Here is a 23,248-nt window from a genome sequence, read left to right as displayed (position 1 = left end):
AAGAAAAAAAAAGAAGAAATACATGTCTTCCAGTCGTTCTTTTCCCCCTCACTGAAGCTATTAATTGAATTTGACCTCAGCTTGTGAAATATTGGAAACTCATCTTGTGCAGAAGGAAGAAGCCCAGCCCACGAGCCTTGCTCTGAAGAGCCTTTCAGAATGAAACGAAGGGGCTGTCACGGGGATGTTGGACATTCCTGGGTGATGTCCTGCCAGTGGCTGCTCCCTCCAACCCAGATTATCCTTCTGCAGTGCCACTGTAACGCTGCTGATGGAGCCTGTGGGACATCACAGCCCCACTCCGGTGTGACTTCCCAATGCCAGCAAACCCACTTTTCCAACCTGTGTTGTTTCTGTTTCCCCACTGGATTAGGAGAAAACCTGGGAGCTGCTGAAGGGGTGAGGAAGAGAAAAGGAGAGAACAGATCCTGACTGCTTCTTCCCAAGTGGTTCTCATCCACAGGTAAACATGGCCCTGCATTATCGGTGGTCACCAGGCTCACCAAGCATAGGAGGAGAGGGGCTGCTGACAGCAATCAGCAACGTCTCCCAGCAGCTCTAACTCCTGCAAAGTGAAGGGGGATGCACGTCTTCCCCTGCCCAACTCCAGCCTGGGGAAAGAGAAGAACAGAAGATGAAGAGGGGAAGGAATAAAGGGAAGCAAGGAGCTGGCAGCACGGAGCCGTGATCCATTATTCATCCCGTGCTCCCAGGACTGTTGTTATTATAAGGCACCACTACGGAATCTGGCCTCCTAATTTTTAATCACGCAGTGGTAGAAGTGCCTTCCTGATTAATACAGGATATAAATAGGAAGAGCTGTTTGGGGTTGTGGGCTTCTCAGTCCTGACAGCAAAGAGCAGGGAGTTACCCTTCATATGCCTGGAACATCTATGAGGAATAAGAACAGGGATGGATGAGCAGAGCACAGCTGTGGCAACCATTGCACTCCACGGGCAGAGCTGGACGAAATGCATGGGGTTCCTCTCCAAAGGGACCTTCTGGGGAGGGACCTGCAGACCTCCAGAGCCTCAAGCTGGAGATCTGCTCTTTTTTTGACCATAAACAAAACTTGCAGAAGAAAACATGCCAAGCTTCCTGTCATCAAAACCACAGTTTTCTGTCAAAGCACAGCACTTCCATCTCTTGGTGAGTTAAGTTAGAAGCCTTCCTTCATGCAGCTCTGCCTGCAAGCTTTACCTTTGTGATTAACCAATGGCACCACACAGAATCTCTAGCACTGAGCTGGTACCCCAGGCTAACACTGCTCTGACCAAGAATGAGCATCCGTGTCTGCGTGCCGCTGGCCATCAGACAGCTGGACAGCTCTGCAGCAGGCAGACGGAGCCTCAATTACCCTCAATATTTATTGAGATAACAAGATCCTGCAGGCAGGAGTCTCCTCCTGCAAGTAGGGAAAGCAAAAGGCCCTCCTGCCACCAGTGCCGCTTCCTAATTAACGCCGACTGCCTTTTTGTGTGGCTGCTGGCAGCTCCTGGGCTGGGGTGCACAAATCCTCCTGTGGGCAGTGCCAGCATCCCTTCCAAAGTGCCCCCGCTGGGGATGGCACCTGGTGCGGGGATGGAGCTGCTGAGTGGCCCCTGAGGAGCGCTGCAAGCGCTGCATTGGAAGGAATATCAAGCTGCTGTGAGCCCAACTCCTCCCTGGGGAAGGGCTGCTGATGTGCTGCTCATCTTCAGGGAGGGCTGGGTGGTGTTCAGTGCTCTGTGCGAGGCCAGAAACAGATGCCTGCAGTGATCACAAAGCAGCGGTTTGCCAGCCCTGAAGCGGAAGGTCTGAGCACACTATGAGCATCCCAGCGCACTGCGGGGTGCCACCCTCAGGACTCTGCCTGCCCTCAGTGGCAGCCAGAGGGACCCGGAGACTTTGCTCTGGCACAAAGAAGTGCTTGTGTATTCAGATGTGCACTGCAGGCTTGTCAAGGAGGCATGTTTGCCTCTTGTAGACAAGTCAAGCTTATGAGGGCATCATGCTACACTTGCTCAGAGTGAGCGTATATGGGCACCGTCCTGATCTGCACGCAGCTGCTTGCTGGCTGGAGCATTCTGCAAAGCAAACTCTTGCAGGTTCAACCTCATGCTCCAGGACCAGGCTTGCAGCCTGCAAGGAGCAGGGTGTGACCTGCAGTCTCCTGGGAAGATGCATCCCTCTCCAAAATAGGGAGCAAGGGATGACATGAGCTGCTTCCCTGCTGGGTGGGAGCAAATGAGGTTGCCTTCATTCTACCAAATAAAATGAGCATGGGAGGGAGTCCATCTGGTTGTGGTAAATGGACTGGGGAAGGTTGGGAGAAGGGGATAAGAAGGAATAGTTGGACACTGGGGAGAAAGATGGAGCTAGCATTGCAATTCCTTTGCAGAGGAGCTTGGCAGCTAAGGAAAAAAGGGACCTGACTGCAGGGGGACAGCACTGAGTCTGCAGATGGGGTCAGTCAGATGTCCCTTTGCATCCTACATCTGCTGAGCATTCCTTCCTGTGAGCTGCTCAGTATTTGAGTGCCCAACAGTCCAGAGCTTTCCCAGTCCCTGCTGTGCTCTGGGAAGGGTGGCAATGGAGCGGGGCAGAGGGCAGCCTGCAGAATGCAGAGCACTCTCTGGAAGCTGCCTGGCAGAGGGAAAGGAAAAAGATGCAGGCAGTGCAGCCTGGGGAAAACACGCTGAAAAATAAATCAAAAGAAACAAGGGGAGCAAGGGAGAAAAATAGTGATGAAAGTTTAAATAGTGCATCTCTCCCTCGGTCCTATTTGGCTGGTGAGTGTTGGAGGCAGTGAGAGTGTGGGTGGGCTCAGCAGTGATGTGGCCTCTCCATCCCACACAGGGGACAGAGACACAGGAGGGGGGTGGCTCTGTGCCTCCCACACCCCACAGCCCTCCTGCTGGCTCCATCTGTCCGCAATGCACAGACCCTCCTCACATTGCCAACCTCCACGCTAAGATTTCCTACAACATTTCCCTCCCCCCCTTAATGATCTCAGCTCCTGTCCAGCAAATGAACAATTTTTAAATATTGGGCTTTTCCATCCCCACTGGGATTAAACCCAATTTCTGGCCGCAAGGGCTGTCAGAGGAAACACAAGCAGATCTGACATGGGATAAGTGAGCATTTGTATTCTACTGAAAAAAACCTTTTCTACGAGGAAAAAGCAGAAGTTTTCACAGCCCCTCCGAGCTCTGACAAAGCGCACAGGTGGCTGCCTGGGTATTGATCTTCTGCTTGAAAGATTCTCAAAACAAGGAGCAACAAACTCCACATTTCCTCTTCCAGCTAAAAGGAAAACACCAATCCAGCAAATCCATCACAGCTGATGGAGCAGTTCCCATTGAGCATGGTGCAATCGGGGTGCACAGTGAGGGGAAACTGAGGCACAGACATGGGGATGCACAACCACACTGCACATCGCCCGCATCCCCAACTGCTGTGCTGAGATGGGACCTGGGTGTCCCCAGCTGGAAGGACACCAATGATGGGGCACATCCAGAGCATGGCCCTCTGCCCCCACCACCTTCTCTTGGCTTTCCTAAAGGCCATGGCTTTAGCCAGCCATCACAGGGGCTGGGGTGGAGGAGGGAGGTGCACTTTGGGGTGGAGATGCATGCATGGTATTAGGGTGGCACGTAGGACTGTAGGATGCTCCATGGGGTGGCGGAGTCTCCCAGTCCCATGCCCCAAAATCCCTCATCAGGGACCGACTTCAGCTTTGCCATGAAATAGCCACAAAGCCAAGGCTGCACCTCAGCGCAGCGCTCTGTCCTTCAGCCACGCAAAGCAATAAAGGGCAGAGCAAATCGTTACGGATGAAGCTGGGACGCATCGGATGGGGTTGATCAATGCACAGCACTGCCTTATCTCTGACACTGGCCAGGGCCAGATGTTCTGAAGGAAGCCAGCACAGCCCTGCTGCGATCAATCACAATGTTCCCAGTGCTGACACGTCTCGGCCCTCTGAAGCTGGTTATCAGCAGCCACACAGCTCTGTGTACGCAGTATGGAGAAGTTCGGTCCCACAGGCGCAGCCCTGGGATGCCCTTGTCTGCACTCCCCCATGCAACCTGGCCTGAGGCCATTCAGCACTGCACAAACCCCTCTTTAAGACCAGTCACCCAAGTTTTCAAAGCTTGGTTGGGAAGGGATCCCCTCTGGCTGCTCTTCTTTGAGCACATCCCCACTGCACCAAACCCATTCCTTTGCTTTGAGATATTCTTCCTCCCTCTAAGATCCCTGAAATGCCATGGGCTGGAAGGCAGCACCTCCCCTAAGCCTACATTACCCTTCAGACCACAATGGTCTGAGCAGAAATGACCCCACCAGTCACACCAAAGCAGCCTCAGAGGATGCAATGCTATTTCTGCTAATGCTGATCCAGCCCTCCACCTCTGGGGGCCCCTCATTTGAGGGGCTCCAGCAGCCCTTTCCCATTATTCCCACTCTTAAACACAGAGCTCAGCCCTTGCAGGATGCTGCAGCAGGCACAGCGGTCCAGCTGCCCCCTGGGTACAGACAAAGACAACACAGCTGTGTGCATGGCCATGGGAATGCTGCTCGAGATGCTCAATGCATCCCATCTGAAGGGCTGCAGGAGCCCTTCTTACAGCTCTGCGTGCCCAAAGATGGATTTCCATGGTATGGCACATGGACAGAACATTCCCAGCACTACCAAAAGAGGGAAAGAGCATTTTGTTGGGAGCAGAAAGGGGAAGATGAGGTCTGGGCGGGTTGGAGAGCTCTGATTGCATTGAGATGTGTTTCCCATTCTGGTTATTTCTGAGCTTAGAAATTTAGGTCAGTTTTGCTAAACAAGAAGTGCTGATTTAGAACGAAAGGGGATGGCGTCAAAAAAGGCATTCCGGGTTTTCCCATGCCCGAACTTTCAAGGCTCACATGAAACATGAGAAACACAAATTCCTCTGCTCTCCTCTTCCAGCCAACTCTGTGGGCTCTCAGAGCAAATGACTCCAGGTGAATTTATTTGAGATTGCAAAAAGGCCGTGCCGTGGGCTGTGCACAGAGCAGTTGGGGCTGAACCCTGCTGCAGAGCTGCCTGCAGATCCCACCAGAAGCACACTGGGGGTCGGGACAGGCAGAGAAATCAGAGTTGGACACATAGGACTCATTGCAATGGAAAAGGGGATGCTGCTTCCTCTGCCCTGGGCTTGTTTGTAGTGCTGTGGTGAACTCTTTGCTGCACTGAATGAATGCACAGGTAGGCGGAGGGACGGCCAAGGAGGGGATCTCTGCTGTGCTGGGCTTCAATACTGTACTGAGAGCATGAGGAGGGAGCCCAGAGGCAAGAAAGAAAGGGAAGCAGATGAGAAACCTGGTATTCTTCATTTACTCTAGTTAATTTTAGCCTAATTTGTTCTTCTGTAAATATCAGCCCTCCTTTAATAAGTCAGTGCGGCGATTGCAATGTAATCACCCAGCGCATCATAAAAGAGTTTCTCTGCTAATTGTTAGGAGGAAGTGGAGCTGTTCTGTGGCAGGTATGGGATTGCAGAGAGATAATTATAACCAGATCTAATTAGTAATTATAACAAACCTCCGCTAGAAATGGCTTTTAGTTAAATATGCCCCAGTTCTCCCAGCAGTGCTGCAGAGCTTGAGGAGCAGCCCTGGGTTCTGGACCCACAGCCTCACCCTGCGCACAGGATCCCAGTGTGCAATGCAGGGAGCTGGAAATGCAGTGCAGGCAGCTGAGACAGGAGAGGGTGCTGTGAGCACAGCAACGGAGGTGCTGGGGGTGCATCCTGGGGCACTCTGCTGGAGGTGGAAATGCTATGGGGTCTGGGGAAGAGGAGCAGAAAGGGAAGGGTTGAAGAGGAGCACCTGAGAACGCACTGGGATTCCTCTGCATGGTGTGAAGTGCAAAGAAATGGCAGGGAGGTTCGTCCACAGATCTGCACAGAGAAGGGTGCCAATCTGGGGGGTGCAAAAACATGAGAGAGAAAGTCATTAAAGGGTATTAATCCAAGAGAGGAATGTTGGCCTGGAAGGGATTGAAGAGGGGGACGCTGATCTAAGAGTGGGGTGCTCACGCAGAAGGAAGATGCTAAAACAGTTGGGTGAACATGAGGGGATGCTAATCCCAGAGTGATGCTCATCAAGGTGAAGGATGCTAATCCAGAGGGACGTTAATCTCTGAGGGATGCTCATCAGGACAGGGATTCAAATCCAAAAGTTGGATGCGGGGATGCCGGCCTGGAGCTGCTCCCCCTGCAGCAGAGCCGCCCCCAGCTGCTGGCTCCCGACGCGTGGGGTTTCGGATCCCACTGCACCGTGGTTGGGTGCTGCTGGGCTCCCACTCCTCGCATCGCAACCCCTCGTCGCCCACAGCACCGACCCCGACTGCTTCCCAGCTCTGTGCAAAGTGATTCAATTAAGCGCCGGTTCACAGAGAGTGCTAAAAGAAAATCAAGCGAGCGAGCGAGCGCCCAACAACAACGAAAAAAATGGCCCCTGGAGAATAATTTTCTTCTATGGATTTTTAAGACCAGCGGCTGGAGAATCACTTTCTCGTTTTTGTGCTGTCTCTCCAGTCAATAAATAAGAGGGAAATAAAGGATTTCAGAGAAAATAGAATGCAGTCAAAAGGTAAATTGTGGTCTTAAAAGCCCCTAAGAGACTGTCACCGACTTTGAAATGTTTCCTGGTTTGAGACCATTTCTTCCTGACTACATGGTTTCCGCTCCTCAATTTGCATCTCGGGGAGGCAATCTTTAAAACTGATTTTCCCCTGGTTGCATTTCATCGGCACAGAAACTAAACAGGCGGCTGCATTACAGTAATAACATCAACATTTCAGCCACCTTCGCCTTAATTATTTCTCCGTCTTGCCAACAGGACCAGTTAAAACAGATTTATATTTTGGTGTGAAGGAGGAGAGGGGGGAGGTCTGTGTGTGTGGATGGGTGAGATAATCTGGAGAAGCCCATTTCTCCCTTGTTATGTGTCACCGTCACAAAAAAACCCCCAAAAAACAAACACTTGAGGTAAAAGGTTTGGGCCATTTAAGAAATAATGTCAGCGTTTCAGCTGCCTTTTGCTTAATTGTTTCCCTCTCTCGGCTCTGCCACCTGAACCAGTTTAGATAAGATGGGAGCCTGGATAAGGAGGAGGAGCTGCGCCCTCCCAGGCTGATAACGCTGCCCTCACCAGCAGCCAATGTGGAGCTGAGCGCTTGGGAAGCCATGCGGCGCTGCTGAGGATGGCGCTTCCGAGTCAGCCCGAAACAACACTGAGAGGCCAAAGGCAGGCAGCTGGGAGCAGGTTGGAAAAGGCCTCTTAGGTCAGTGAGTCCGAGTGCCACAGCCCCTGGAGGCGCCTGCTCTGCCATAGAAGCCCCCGGCCCCTCGCAGCTCTCAGACTTCCCTCCTCCCAGGCTGCTTTCATGCCAACGATGATCCCTATTTATAACCTTCTCCCCTCCTGTTCCCCTGCGTGCAGCTTTATGACAGCCAGGGTTCTCCTTTTTATGACATTGTTGTTCTTAAAGTGGTTTTATCACCTGCTTTTATTGCAGGATTACTGAGAGGCACCCCGAGTGCCACAGCAGTGGGGAGGAGAGCGCAGCCCGCCCCGGAGCGGTGGAAGCGGCTGTGATTTGATGATGGATGCAGCACTTCTTATCTGGTGTATTTCTATCCATAGATACATAAAGCATTTTGTGATCCCCACGGATGCAAGGAACTATATAAATGTAAATCATTATCATTGTCATTAAATACCTTCTGCATCTTTTCAGTCCACCAGTTGGAATCAGAGGCGCGCGGGGCAGCTGCTGTCTGAGCTGGAGCCGCTGAACCAAACAAGAGAGGGGCAATTTTTGCCTTTGTTAGCAATTAAACGTGCTGTCATAAAAGACTTTACTTTCCCTCTGCAATTTTGCATGCTGCCTCTTGATTTGAAAGTCATTTCTCGCCCACCACGAGGAAGCTGCGCGGGCTCCCCTAGCAACAACCTGAATATGAAGCAGCTGCTGGGGCTGCACGGGTGCTCCTGCACTGTTTGAACCCTCTGTGAGCAGCATCCTGCAGCACCGCAGGGAGAGAGCACTCGAAAGCATCCCCATGCAGCGGGGCAGCATGATTTATGACCAAAAGAATACAGATACCTGTGGCCAACATCACGACTCAGCAGCATTTCTGCCTGGCCCCAAATAACTGAGTGCATAGAACTGCCTTCTTTTGGATGTTGGCCATACTGCAACCAGCGCTGTGCTTACAGCCCCAGGCTGCCTGCTGCTTCTACTTTCTTCCTTTCTACAGGATCCGAGCCTGAAGGATTCACTCAAGGTCATGCATGGAGCCTTTGGCAGCACAGAAACCAAGGCAGATCTATGTTCTGAGCCATACAACACTGAGCTCCCTTCCACCATGCCACCAAGAAGGCAGCACACGGTGTTCTGCCACCAGTGCCCAGACCACATCACGCCACCAAGCCCTTTTTCCCCTCATGCATCTCCATCCAAAAACTTGAGCACTTCCATTTCTCCTCATGGGAATCCACCTCACCCTCTGCTTCCATTTCATCTCCTGCTTTCTGTACTTCCTGGGAACTCCCCATCATTTCTTGGGTTATTTCCCTCTCTGCACAGATGCCCAGGACAGGGGTGACCCTATGGAAGCACCAGCAAGGGATGTGTTGTGTAGGAGCTGGGTGTTGGCACCCACAGCACTGCCCAGTGTCAGCTCCATTGACACTTCCCAAAAGGAGATGGCTGATATCAGCCTCCATGGTACAAGGACAGAGCACCAAAGTTCAGAGGGACTCATAGGATTTCATCTCCCCTGGTCATGATAAGCAGAAGAGAGAGAGCTGTGGAGCTCTGATTGACATCCATGGGTCTCAGCCCAGGTTCCTCCCAACCTGTAAAGGCTCTGCAATATTTAGTTGAAGGAAACAAGGTTTCCCTAGCTCTTGTTTTTCTTTTCCTCGTGTATTTTTTATTTTCCCCAGCACTCCGGGGCCGCAGCCTCCTGCTGCCCAGGGGAGATCTTCCATTTAGCTACCTTTTCCTTTCTCATTTCATGCTGCGATGGAGATTCATCAGAGGTGTTAAATCCATGATTTGCCATGACTCCCCCACCTCACCCGCTGAGCTCAGGGTCGAGAGCAGCATCTGTGCTAAGCTCTGCACCCCCACCCTTGTCCCACACTGCAAACCAATGCCTAGGGAAAGAGCACAGTCTTCATCTCATGGCAGCTGTGGCTATGGAGACCCAGCAGTGTGTGGACATCGTGGTGAAGGAACGTGGGGCAAAGGCTGGGTCTCAGGCCTTTCTCACATCCCAGATGGATGCGAGATGTCAGCTGCTAACCTGAGCATCCTTAATGCCAAATGCCAGAGGACCATTTGTCCAACATCTGCCATAGCATGAGGCAGATATCCCTGAGGTGAGGCTACTTGCCATCAATCACAAAGGACACCCATGGGTGAATCACGAGATGGTTGTGAAGTTCTGCCCTAGGCAATCCCTGCCCTGGCCTTGGGTGGAGGGGAATTGATGTTCAGCCCCAGGGCTGGCAGGCAGAAGGAGCACCTGATGCTTTCCTGCTTCCTGGCCATCCCTGCCCTTGCAGAGCCTCAGGCTCATTTTTCATCCGGGGAATCGATGGAGAAGCGGGGGCTGTTGCTGCAGGGATGTCACGCTCTGAGGGCCTCATTGCTCTCTGCCAGCTGCCAAGGGGACAGCAGCAATGCCAATGCCAGCTCGCTAACAAGCTGCACACGATGCCCGACCCCACAGCACTGCAGTCTGTGCTGTGGGGAGGGATGCAGGAGTTGTGTGTGATGCAGATGCAGGGGAGCATGCACAGGGTGCAGATGGGGAGATTTTGTGATTGGGAAAAAGGGAAGGGATGCGTGGGTGTGCAAAGCAAAGGAGGCTTTGCGCAGACACGTGTTTTGGTTTCCACAAGCTCTATGAGCATGGCATCCATCAGCTCATTACAGAGCACAAGACTATCTATGGCAGAGCTGAATGTTCCGTGCTTGCTAAATGCACAGGTCAGGCCCTCCCTGCATCGAGACAAGAAATCACAGCTCAGTGCAAGAATCCTGACATTAATCATTCCTAAATGCGTCGCCTCCCATTTACTGGCCACTCACTCTTCAGAATGCGGGTAGGAGCGCTGAGGACAGAAGCAAGGTGAAGTTTGATGGGAGGTGGCATTGCTGGAAGACCAAGGGACAGAGTCCAGAGAGAAGAGAAGAGCTGCCAGGCACCCAAATCTCCCTTCAGCATCCAAGCTGGCTCTGTGTCCCCAGCGCTATCCATTAATTTACCTGCAGCACAAGACAGCCTCGCCTAACCCCTGGGCACAGGGCTTGGAAGAAGCCTGAATTTTGCAGGCTTGTCCATAAAATAGCTTGAGATCATGACTCCAGGGTTGGGCTTACAAAAGCCCTCAGCGACTCCATCTTTGCATCAGTGTGACGGATGCAGCAGAAGGGCAGGTACAGCTTTACTAGGAAACCAAGCCCTGTTTATAGTCCCCTGTATGTGCCAAGAGCGTGATCAATAAGACATTAATCTATGGTGAAAGGAGGCATGGCCACAAAGCTTGAACCCAACACCACGATGCTGTGAGATGGGCATCCGAGGGACAGCATCAACTGGTTTTGCCCACCTCCTTCCAAGACAAGAAAGCAGCACTCGTGGGTTTGCCCCCCATCCTCCTCCACCAAGGAGCTCAGCACCACCCCACCCCAGGACACCCCTCCTCCCCCACTGCAGGCTCTGAGTGCTGTAAACTTAAGCTGCTCAGACACAGCATCAAACATTTAAGTTATTTGGGATTTGCGCTCGATTGTTTGATGTTGCTGTTTCATTCTCAGCAGACCCGCTTACTGTTTTGCCACTGAAAAAATTCCCAGCAGAGAAAGCAGCTTCATGAAGACAGAAACTGTTTCAAGGCTTTTCAGGCTATCAGGAAGAAAATGATTGCATTTCTATCACTTTTTTTTTTTTTTTTGTTCCACATTGACATTCTGACTCTACATGCTGGTTCAGGCTGAATTTTGCATTCAAAGAATTTAATTCTGTTAAAAAGTACAGGAAAAATAGTTGAGACAGTTCCAGGTTGGACCGGTTCATGCTTTGAAACAGCCCCTGTTCCAGTTTCTCACTGCAGCTTGGCATTACAAACTAATACTGAAAAATGGCCTTTCCCAGGCCATAACCTCTTCATTTTCTGATCAAACTCCGCTAAAGAGCAGGAAAGCTGAGAAACGCAGATGTCTCGAGCTGCCAGTGATCATTCTGGTAATAGAAACAGCTTACTCTGCTCTGCAGGGGAGGGCTGTTGAGACTGGGATGGAAAGAGACATTTCAATAAAATAAGAAGCTGAAAAAAAGAGGGAAAAGGTCGCGGCTGAACGGGAACCGCGCGGCACCGCGGCGACCTTCCTTCTTCCCACCCCTGCCTTGTGCCATCTTCTAAGGCAGGAGCTCTCACTTCAAATTAACTTAATCTGTACTGTTCAATAATTCATGTTGATTTAAGAAAGCTTCGCTTCTAATGGGATGCACGCAAAGGCAGAATTAAGGCTGGAAGGAGCCGTGGAGCAGGAGAATTGAGACAGTGAGAGGTGATGTATGAATTAATTGCTATCAGCTGACCGCTGCACCCGTCCTCGCAGCCCTGTGGTCCCCTCCCTCCTGGCTGCCACCAGGCTGCAGCATCTCCCCAGGGCCAATGGTGGTACGCAGAGCCACATAGCCTTTAAATTCCCAAATTTTGCATCCTGGAGCCTCCAAGTTCCCACATTCTGGTTCCTGGAGACTTTTCTCACCCTCCCGCTGCCGGGGTTCACCCCATGCCCCTCTTTTCCTACCTCTCTTCCCAGTTTCTCCTTGCTTGGCTGTATTCAGGAGCTGGGAACTCAACACTAATTAACGTGCCTGCAAATCCCAGCTCGGCTGCCAGGGCCGCCGATTCCTTCACGGTCCCCTGGGTGCAGAAGGCTCCACAAGCCATCCCTGCGGCTCCTCCAGCTACACGGCTGGCAGATGCATATTTTAACAGCACACATCTGTTGGCTATATAATCTCTTGTATTTGCCCTCCCTGCTCCCAGCTTTGATGGAAGACCGGAGGGAACTCTCCGGTGGTTACAGCCGAAGTGTTTGCTTTGCAATTTCACTCGATTGCTGTCTGATTTTATTTTTAAATTTCTCCAAGTCCTAATCAGGCTCTTACTTTATTTAATTAATACCCCCAGCTTGGTTAAATAGATCATAAATTAAGAAACCCTGCCATTAAAGATGTACCAGGTAGCAAATAGACCTCCTGTGGCTTTTGAAATCAACCCAACAGCCTCTTCCTTCCCAGCACGTGGTCCCAGAAGCTCACAGCACGTCTTCCAAGCTGCTTTGGGTGACCTGTCGGAGTCCCTCTGTCCTTTCTGGGGGCAGATGACTGGCTCTGCATCCCCCAAATCCCACTCTACCACTCGACCGCACACGGTCTTCCTTGTTGGACAGAAGTCCCCAGGAACGACAGTGCCCCAGAATTGCTCTGGGGAGATGGGAGGACACAGGAAGGGGCTCCTTCAGTTCAGGACTGTTTGAGTTCCTGAGCAGTATCTGTCCCTGAAACCCAACAAATACAAGACTTCTCCCGATGCTGATGACATCAAATGCTCATCTGTTTGAGTGCTTGGATTTCCAAGGCTATGGAATGATCTGTTCCACTACATTTAACCATGTAGACTTGAAAACAATGTGACAAAACCTTAAATATTTAATTAAAATATGGTGTAGCTCTGCATCCGAGCAGGGGAGCAGGAGACAGCAGCCCCGTAGAGCTGTTGTCAGACATGAATGACAGCAGTTGGAATCTGAATTCCGAGGCATTAGGGGATTCCTTGATACCAAGGAAGTGGAAAAGCTGGCAAGAATGGACAAAGCAGCACCAACCCATGCAGAAAACCAGGTGAGCAAAGTATGCTCCAGAGGACACAGCCTGGGTGTGACAGAGGAGGATGGGGTGAAACGGCCCAGCTGTACAAACCCACGCTTGGCCTCCTGAGAGCACCACACACACACACGGCTGCCCATGGCTACCACAGCCAAGTGCCAGGAGACAGTGCCACCTCCCGCCAGGTAGGCAATGGATGGAAGCATTTTCCTACTTTGTGCTCCCTCCCACACCCCTGGCCAGCCCTAAGCTTCCTCGGAACATCTGCAGGCACACATACAGCAGAACAGTGGGAGTAATGGAACCAGTGGGATGCTGAGTCCCATCCTCTCATCGATTGGGTTTGCTCTGAACGTGCTCTAACTTTAATTTTCCTAAAAGGAAAACATGCTGCAAACATAAGTTGCCGAACATCTTAGGTAAATGTAGCAATTAGCAGCTACATGTATACGCACATAAACATTAACTACCATCTATTCAACACATTCCATAACCCCAAAGATAATAACGATTTCCTTTTGATCCACAACAGCATCCCTCTGCTCAATCAACGCTCAGAGCACTGACGTACGCCTGTGCTCCCTGGGACTAAATTAGTTTTGAAATCTTTAGCTCTAATTAAATAACATTATTTCTTTTGTCTGGCTCCAGCAACGTCGCCTGACTTCGCAGCAGAAGGAGGAGGCACAGCTGGGCTGATGGAGGCTTCATTCCCATACAGGGCCATGCTAAGGCTTAGAGCTGCTGCTTCATTGAGCAGAAGGGTGGGTCAAATAGAAACCATCGATGTAGGCAGGCCAGGGAGGAGAGAGGATGCACAAGGGGGAGGTTGAGGGTAGGGACTGGACAGAGTGGTAGAGGGAACATCACCAAAAATGACAACTTGTTTTCTCAGGTACTGATGCCATACCCGCAGACAGAACCAGTACCTTAGCAGCAGCCACAGATGCAGAAATCAAGGAAAAAAAGCTGCTTACCTTTGGAAGGTCTCAGCCATGCAGGGATCTCCAGCAAGATCCCCTCACCTCCACTGCCAACCCTTAAGTGAGGGCTGGGAAGGGGTGGATCCTGGCTGCAGCCCTTCCATCACTCAGTGCATTGCATGCACCTGAGCTCCACTGGGTCTGCCTTCCCACCCTGCCTTCCCACCAGGTGCTGCTTCAGGCTGTGAAACAGCATCTCTGCTACACCCTTACATGTGTGTGAGTGCCCTGTATTTGTAGAGCTGAAGTACTAAACTCCATGCCCACGCTACTCATTCCACAACTGCTCTGCTCCCTCTGCTATCACTTCTGGGATCACAGTATATTTCTCTCACCACGGACTCTTTTCCAGCTGTCCTGACTCAGCAACAAAACATTTTGCAACTGAGGACAGAAAACCCACAAAAAAGCTGTGAGTGATGGGAAAGCAGACCTACCGAGGACGGTCAGCCGGGCCGGTCGGGATCGGATCGCTGCTTGGATGGCTTGGCACTCATAGACAGCGTCATCCTGGAGGTCAGCCCTCAGGATTTTCAAATGATGCTCTCCAGACAGATGGTCTCCTACAACCAGGTAGCGCGGGTAGCCTGTAGGATGCAAAGCATGAGACAGATGAGCTTCCTGCAACATCCCAAGCCCAGGTTTTGCCCAATTAGATGAAATCCCTAGGGAAAGAATGGGATTGGCATAGCCCAGGGCTTGCCTTTGTTTTCCAAGGGGCAAAACGCAGCTGGAGCAAGACAGTATCTTGGTTGACAAATGGGTCAAACCTGACCTTGGGCTGTCCTTGCAAAGCCACGAGAAACCTAAAGTTCAATGTGCCAAGAGCAGACACTGCAGAGCACTGGGATGTGAACGCATCCCCTGATTTAGGACCACTTCCCTGTCCTCCCAGACCTACCATGGGATTTCTTATTCCTTATGCTGTGTTTGTGGTTGGGCTGAAATCCTCTGATATTTCCAGAAATGCTGCTCTTCATCATCTTTGTTAATTATCTTCACAACGAGATTGTGTGCCCTCAGCAGTTTGCGCAGGACTCCGAACTGAGCGCTGCAGCTGACACAACAGAAGGAAGGGATGCCATCCAGAGGGGCTTGAGAAGTGGGTCCCCATCCCTGGAGGAGCCCAAGAGGGGCATCCATCCCATGGCAGGAATGGGGCCGGGGGGCTGTGAGGTCCCTTCCAGTCCACCCACACTGTGATTCTATGGCATTGCCCAGTTTGGTCTGCGCAAAGCTTGGGCACGGCCTCCAAGGAGCAGCCTGCCTTCTGCATGGCTCTGTGACACCCGAAGCACCACGGAAGGAAAGCGGCCATCAGTGCGTCCGTCCCTCCTCGTGCTGCCGATTGATGCTCAGGGCTGTGCAGGCAGCCTGGCACGCTCCTGTGTTTTTGTTGTTTCGCAAGCTATCAGCAGCAGGATTTGCTCTCCTGAACCGCAAGAAATACAAATGATGGGTTTGTTTGTATTTAGCTAATTAGATGACTGGCTGAGCCGGCAGCACACGAGCTGGCAGTTCCTCGTGCTAAAGCAGCCCCAGCTCTGCTAATTGTGGAAGTTGTTCACATGAGCCACATACTTCAGCAGAGCTGCTGTCACCCATCCGTGCTGCAAGGTCTTGTAGGGAAGGATCAGCTCTGCTGTGGGTAAGAGCTGCGGCACTGAGCTTTGAAAAACATCTGAAGAAGGGACTGCGCACTCAGGCAAATGGATAATTACACAGATTTTTAAAAAACAACAACAAACACCAAGAGAAAGAAAAGCAGCATTCTCCTGAGAGGAGAGCAGGGCCCCTGGAGACCAAGAGTCATGATTTCTCCGTTGGTTTCTGGCTGCTGCTGGCTATGCACGCTGGGGTGCAGGCTGCTGACTCTCAAGTGAGCCTTTCCCCTTCATTTTGGGGAAATATTTAAAAAAAAAAATGTATTTTTCAGCAAAATATATAGGATAAATTGGATCTCTACTCCACAGTTGCTCCAGTCTTCTCCAGTGGCAAGAAAACCATTTGCAGTCCCATACAATGGGATTAAATAATGAGAAATCGGAGGAGCTTTATTACCAAACTGTGATTTGAGGGCTCTGCTGGATCTCAATAAACGCATTTATCCAAACACTTCTTTTTTTGACAAAGCCAAGCCAGGCTGTCAGTGCTTGTGAAGCATTTCAGCCTGGTTTTGGGAACAGGACATCTCCTTCCCCCACCTGTGGGAAACCAGCTGCCCAGCCTCGAGCCGCAGCCAAGGCTTTGCTCATTCCAAACCTGAGCACTCGTGTGGGCGCAGCCAGAGGGTTCTGCAGTTCCAATGAGAACACTCATTTTCTCAAAACAAATATTTGTTTTGAGGCCATTAAAGAGAAATGGCTTTCACCTGCGGCAAGCGCTCATTTCCTTCTTATTTTTCCAGAGGTGTTCCCTAACATCTATTACCCCGACCTGCAATTAATGACAGCTTCAGGGCTTGAGCTCTGCTTCCAGGCAGCATCTCCTGCTTGGGCACCGCAGTGCCCCCACTTACTGGAGAGATCCCGTCCGACGCCCAGGGCGAGCCCGTCCTTGATCCACAGCACAATGCCATTGTACTCGGGGATGGCACACAGCAGCGTCACGGGCTGCCCGGCGATCACCACCTGGTCCTGGGGCTGCTGAGTGAAGGAGGATGCTTGACCTGGAGAGGGGACGAGAGAGGACAAGGCTGTCAGACCCCGGCGGCACCTCGGGGTGCAGCGGCCCCAGACTGCATGGGGCTGAATTCCAACCCAACTGCTCTGCAGTTATGGTTCTACGATCCCCTAAGGACGCAGTGATGGCTCCGAGCCTTTGGACACCTCTGCACCATGGAGATGTCTCACACCTCCCGAGGGAGCAGAGCATCTCATTTTCCACGAGAACCTTGCTGGCTCACTCTAACCCATTTCCCATCAGGGCGCGCTAAGTGCTGGCATTATGTTTTATTTTCACTCCTTGAAATTCATCATCGTTCCTTCGCTTTGTCATGACTGAAAACCATTCTGGGTGTTAAATCTCTTTTTTTTTTTTTTCCCCCCAGAATGAGTGTTCTGCTTTGCAGTTGGGCAAGGTGTGAATGCTGACGCCTACCTCTGGCATCCTGTGAAGAAAATAGCACAAAAGCAAGAAGAAATGACTGCAAAGCATCCCTGAACCAAACCTGGGCTATCCCAGACAGCTGTGCAGGGATGCAGCACTGCTGTCTGATGCTGAAGTCTTAAACACCCCTCTCTTACCCAATTTTAGGCTGATCCTTTGGTGTTTGGGCACATCGGAGGGCGATGCTTTGTGTTTGCTGAGCATCTGAGTCGTGCTCACTCGTGGGAAGGGAGAGATTCAAAAAGAGATCAGAGCAATTGGACTGCTCCTCACTGTGCCACCTCGGGGCTTCAGCATTCAGGAGCCCTGCTGGGTGTTAATTATTGCTCTGGAACAAGCACAGAACAAGAAACTCACACCCAGAGCTCAATGACAGCTCAATACCCCACATCACACCGGGCTGCTGGAAAAGGTACTTCAAAATCAATGCATTAAAACTAGGACAGCTTCCACACGAACCACCCTAGATCAATTCAATCCTAATTTGCATTAACTCAATTTAATCATTGACTGATGATTAATCCTAAACCAAGGTTAAGTGTGACACAAGTTCTCGCAACTAAACTTGTTTCCAAATGAGTTGCTGGGCCTTGCCTACAGGGCAAAGCTGCAAAGCTCAGTCGTTTTCCAACTCGTGCAGCTAAACCAGCCTAAGCTCCCAATGTGAATACTTATATTTCACTTAATTTATTGCAGCTTGACTTGCTCTCAGCCAGCTGAGGATACGTGGGAAGGAGCAGAGCCATCCTTTGGGGATTTCTACCAGTTCTATACAGCAGATTGAAAAGCTCTGAGGAAATTTTTATGAATTCAGATGCACTGCAGCACCTTATTCCGAGGTATTTCAGAGGCTCCACCACTCCCACGCTTAAGGGCAGCCTGATTTTCATCACGGGGGCTCCAAGAGGTCACAGTGCTGGACCTCAGCATGACGCTGTGCTACACACATCCAACCACAGCAGCCAAGGGAGATGCTGGCTCACAGAGTCACCAAATCACAGAGTTCTGGCTCCTCACAGCCCCAGCCCCCAGCTCAGGCTGCCCAGGGCACCTGCAGGGATGGGGCACCACTGCCCTCCGCATCACATCTCACTTGATCTCCCCTCCCTCACCTTAAGGCCATCCTTCTTGCCCTGACACTGTCCTGCTGGGACGCACCACAGCCACACTGAGCCCCAGCACCACCAGAAACGTGCGCTCATCTGAACTGGGATACAGAGATTTCATAGGAAGTATTAACAGCTCTGCAGCTTAAATGCACAACACTGAAATAATGGGAAAAGCAGGGATGGGAGAAAGGAGATCAGGAGAGGAGGCAGAACGCAGTGAGCACTCTGCCTTTTGTATTCGCATTTCCCACCCACTCCCTATGTTTCATGGCTCACTCCATAATCCCAACCATTCCCAAAGTAAGCTGGGCAAGCAGGGACAGCACTGGAATGCAGCAATGACCAAACAAAGTTCATTTAATCAGCCAGAATTATCAGCTTATCAGCTGGGAACTGCAAGAGCCATAATGAGAAAGGAGCAGTGCAAAGTGGTGGCTGTGCCCCCTGAAAATGCCCATTAAGCAGAGGCTTCGTTTGGTAATTGCTGTTGGAAATGAAGCCATTTTTGTGATTTTTTTTGTTGTTTTCCCTTTTCCCTTCCTTGATTTGTTTCAGAAAGCAGCTGGCGGCCATGGGAAATTAGAATGAGAGCACAGCATATGTCTGCTGTCCTGCCCTTCCCTCTGTTTGCTCAGTGTGAAAAACGGTCGGTGCGAACCTTTATTGCACATGGATCCGTCTGGGGGCTGAGTGACATTGGCAGCAGAGGAGGGAGAGGGGAGGGACACAGAGAGCAGCACCTGGCCCAGCCCCGCTCCACACTGCTCTGCAAAAAAGCCAAAAAAAGCCAAAAAAAAGAAGTACCAAAGGCAGAGCTCAACTCGCTTTCAAATCAGCTTAACGCGTGATTACTGGGTTTAACTGGGTTTGGGAGATCAGAGGGCTGCTCACGATGCAGCTTTTAGCTGTCTTATATCTTAATGTCAAAGGAACAAGTAATTTGCAGAAAGTTTTAAAGGAGATAAGATACTTGACAGAAAATAGCTGGAAACGGGGAAATTGGGAAAGGATGATTTACAAACGCAGGGTGAGTGGTTTCAGCTGCAAGGAAATGGGCTGAAATGCTCCGCTTTGGCTCTTTCATCCCCATGAACTTTTACAGCATGGTTACAATGAGGCAGTTGGGCTTCAGAGCACAGCTCTGAGGTGCCAAAGCCAAAACAGAATGGAACTGGAAGGGGTTGGGATTGGATGACCCTTCCATCCCAAACCATCCTCTGGCTCTATGATTTCACCCACCACATGGGATGCCGCAGGTCCACAAGAAGTCCTATTTCCCGCAGACTTCCCATGCCCCATCTGGGCACTGAACAGTGTTAGCCATAGGAGTCTGGTTCTAAATACAGGTCAACCCTAAATTCTTGCAGAGCCTGAAGTTAAAACCAACCCTAGAGAAAAAAAACCCTCAAAAAACCCCACCAAGGGGTATGCGGACAAGATGCTAACCTCCTCCTGGGTCCCAGTGTTGGGTCTGGGGACTCTGGCAGCAGAGAAGGTGCCAGAGATCCTTTGTGCCCAGGTTCACTGCTGGCTGCTGGCTTTGCTGCATGGCCTGAGGAACTGTCTGCAGCCCAGGACACTGCAGGAGCTGCTGTGCTGACCCGGCCACCTCCTGCCCTCCTGGGGGAATCTCTTGAAGGCCAAAGCAGGGGGCACTTCTGCAGCTATTGAAATCCTAAACGCTGGGAACAAAATGGGAGAATAAAGCACCTGCTGCGAACAGCGAGCCGGCTGTAACGCTAACCCTGCTTTCAAAAATCACAAGCAGGAGCCTTATGAAGTCACAAACATGTCATAAAAGTGTAAGAAAAAAAAAAGGGGGGGGGGGGGGGGAAGAGAAAGAGAACCACTTTAGAAGTCTTTATATTTCCTTAATGGATTTTGCACCTGTGGCTCCTGCTTTTCAGTGTTGCTCTGTAACGTTGCCTTGTTCTCTCAAACAAAGACCGATACTCTGTGACATTTGGGACTTCCAAGGGAAATCACACTGCGACCACTGCAGCACTTCCAGAGGAGCCCCAGCATCTCCATGCAGTGCCAAGAACCCAAACCCTCTGGCAGCCCAAGATGCACTCACACAGCACACAGCCCATCCCCAGCGCCCGCAGCGGCTCCTCGCTCCCTCAGCCCTCTGAGGGCTGCGATGTTTGCACGAGTCCTTGCCTGAATGATTTCCACTTGCAGCCCCCTGTGCACAAAGCAGACGGCGTGCTGCAAGAAGCCAAGAGGCAAGCGGGAACAGCGGATGGTTAAATTTTCATTACCCAAGAGAAGTGAGTATTGTAATAAGAAGCAAGGGACTTGCAGAGGGAACAATGACTCATTAGAAATGGAGACACCACGGCTGCTTTTATGTAAGCAGAGCTTTGAATTTCCATTGTGTTTTGAAAAGAATTAGCTCTTTTTGTCGAGGAGGGGATAGAAGTGCTGAAGGAGGACTGGTGGAAACGAACTGTTTGGAAATGAAAGGATGTGGACAGGGGGTGGTGGGATGGCTTCATCATCCCTTGATGCACAGCTAGCACTGCGTGGCTGAAAGCGAGCAAGGGGCCGTCCTGCCTCTGCTACAGGAGAACTGAAGCCCAGAAACCATCATAGGATGTTCCTCTTTGAACCATTGAATATCCCGAGCTGGAAGGGACCCATAGAGGTCATTGAGTCCAATTCCTCTTGCCTCTTTGGGCCAGGGACATCACAACACGATGATGCTGGCTCAGCATATATCAGGGGTGGAAGCAGCAGGACATGCCTAAGGGAGGGCTCCATCTCCATTTCCCAGCAGTCGATAATCTCCCCTTCATACCCCCACCCTTCTATTGACCCTATGACAAAGACTGGCTCTGCCCATGCCATGGGTCCTCCCATGGGTCCTAATCCTAAGGCCACCTCGCTCCCCGCAGGACAGCATCGCGCTGTACAGCACGCGCCCACATTGATTTTTCAATGGCTGGGAAAAGCAGACAGACAAAAGTGTTCCATTATTTACAGCGCTCTCAGGAGCTGCCACTCACACGGCCGTGCCATGTTTCCTCACTGCGGTCCCCGGTCACCAACGCCTGTCCTCCAATTGCCCCCAGTGAGAGGTGCCACCTGGAGAAGCATCCCAAGGATGCTCTGGGGCACTGCAAGGATTTTCTCAGTACAGGACCAAGCTTTTCTTGTGAATTGGGACTGAAGGACAGATTGGCCCGCAGGCAGGAGAGCTGAATCCCATAGATGAAGCTATGGATGTGTCCTGGGACAAGGAGCAGCCCCCAGAAGGAGGCACACTGTGGGGACAGCCAGAGCCATGCCCTGCCCTGCCCTCCTGCTTTATGGTAGGAAACCAGCTACAGCCTGAGCTCCTCACTCGCGCAAAGCTTTCCATTATTTTATTTTGTTTCCCTGGAGGGAAAAAAAATAAATCTGCTTGAACAAAAATGTCAGTTTGGCCTTTTTTAGTTTGACTGCGTAAACACAGCTCACGTGGCTTCGGCATGCTGAATTATTCAGCCTGAGGGAAGAAGTCAGCCCCATTGCCACCCCACAGCCCAGGGGTGGGTCACCAAGTGGCACAGCCACCCTGTGCCCCCTCCAGCCGTGCCCCCATCTGTGCTACCTCTGGAGTTCAGCATGAGAACCACACTTTGCTCCTGGCGCAGCCCTTTGCCTCTTGGCCCCGTCTCCAAGCAAACCTGAGCTCTCTGCACTATTCCCCAAACGCTGCTTACAGAAAACATGCACATCCCACCGTGTCCACTAAGCAGCTCCAGACAGGAGACACAGATGTTGCGAGTCAGACGTTGGACCTTTTAGAAATCTTTTTGTCTATTAGTCACACGGGCGAGAGATCTGAACTGCCGAGCGCTGCGCTCGCTTTGATACCCACACGAAATCCCAGCTCTGCTTTCAAAGTCACCGCCAGCGGTTTGGTCAGCCATGCAGAAAGGGCTGAAATGTCATCGTCTGCTCTCTTATTAGCTACCAATTGGGAAAGGTGTAAGTGTACACTTACCAAGAGATATTTATTGGCAACGTCCCCCCAGCACCAGCGCTGAGAATTACTTCTTGTGAGATTAAACGCCCTTTCGCGGTGCTGCACTGATAGAAAATAAACTAATGGGCTGCACTGAGGATGGAGAGAACACAGGCTGCACAGAGCACTTCTCACCCTGACATTAGAGGCGGGGTGGCACTGAACTTTCAGGCTCCTCTGCTCCATCACTGCAGTGTGTACCCACTGCCCCACAGAGCAGGAGCGTCACCTTCTGTTGGAGGGACTGACAGAGGTGACAGAGAGCTCTGGGGCGCGCAGAGCTGTTGCTGGGCTGGAGATTGAGGTATGCTGCTAGGGCAGGGACAAAGGAAGGCTCCCTGCACTGCAAACTGGCAGCGGTGCCATGCAAAGCAAAGGGGCCAGGGGCTCAGCTGCAGTACAGGATACCCATGAGCACAGCTTTAATGTGCAAGAGAGAAAATGGGACTTCTCTTGCTAAAACAGTTAACGCCCCCAAATGACTGCTCTGCCCAAATCTCCCTGACGTGATCCTGTGGGATTTATTCATAAAATCCATCAGGACCTGCCTCTCAGCCCTGTCTCACACCCAGCCCCACACCGAAGCACAGCCCCATAAATCTCAGCACATCCCCGAGTTAGAGGGCACACAGGACGCTCGGCCCTAGGAAGAGCAGGAGGATGAATAAACCATTTCACAAACGATTTGGAGATTTCAAAGGCTGGCTCAGCTCCCAGGAAGAGCAGAAGCAGCAAGTTGTGCAGTCTATGGGGCGGAAAATCAGACCAAAGAGCTCGTCCTGGGTTGCGCGACGCTTCGCTTCCGTCCTCGTCTTTCCCAATCTGTTATCATAGGCTTTGAGTCGTAGAGAGAAATCAAAACGAAGATTCACTTCAGAACAGAAAATGCAGCTATTAATACCAAAACCACTGCAGGATTCTCCTCCCATCTCCCACCTGCTACTCCAAAACTAAACCCTTGCAATGAGACACTGAATGCTGCATGAAACCCCAAAAGTGTTGCTTGGGGGGGCCCCGACCTGACATGGGCATTGGGACCCCTGTGGAGCAGGGTAAGATGGCTGCAGGTTGTGCTGCACCAATTAGCAAGTCTGA

The 23,248-nt window shown here is 51.3% G+C and overlaps 1 protein-coding gene across 4 annotated transcripts in view; it reads right to left on the bottom strand.

The window, feature by feature from the left end:
* KIRREL3 (kirre like nephrin family adhesion molecule 3) overlaps positions 1-23,248 on the bottom strand; it is a 235,047-nt gene that overhangs the window by 31,846 nt on the left and 179,953 nt on the right. For all 4 annotated transcript variants that reach the window (XM_052697088.1, XM_052697090.1, XM_052697091.1 and 1 more), the window contains 2 exons: positions 16,440-16,589; positions 14,359-14,508 (listed from right to left, as the gene is read on the bottom strand). In XM_052697088.1, coding sequence (XP_052553048.1) covers positions 14,359-14,508; positions 16,440-16,589 — 300 coding nt within the window. The remainder of the gene's footprint in view (positions 1-14,358; positions 14,509-16,439; positions 16,590-23,248) is intronic.

This window comes from Tympanuchus pallidicinctus, unplaced genomic scaffold, assembly GCF_026119805.1.
Source record: "Tympanuchus pallidicinctus isolate F22 unplaced genomic scaffold, pur_lepc_1.0 scaffold30, whole genome shotgun sequence".
Taxonomy (NCBI): Eukaryota; Metazoa; Chordata; class Aves; order Galliformes; family Phasianidae; genus Tympanuchus; species Tympanuchus pallidicinctus.
This window is presented reverse-complemented; position numbering and strand designations above follow the sequence as displayed.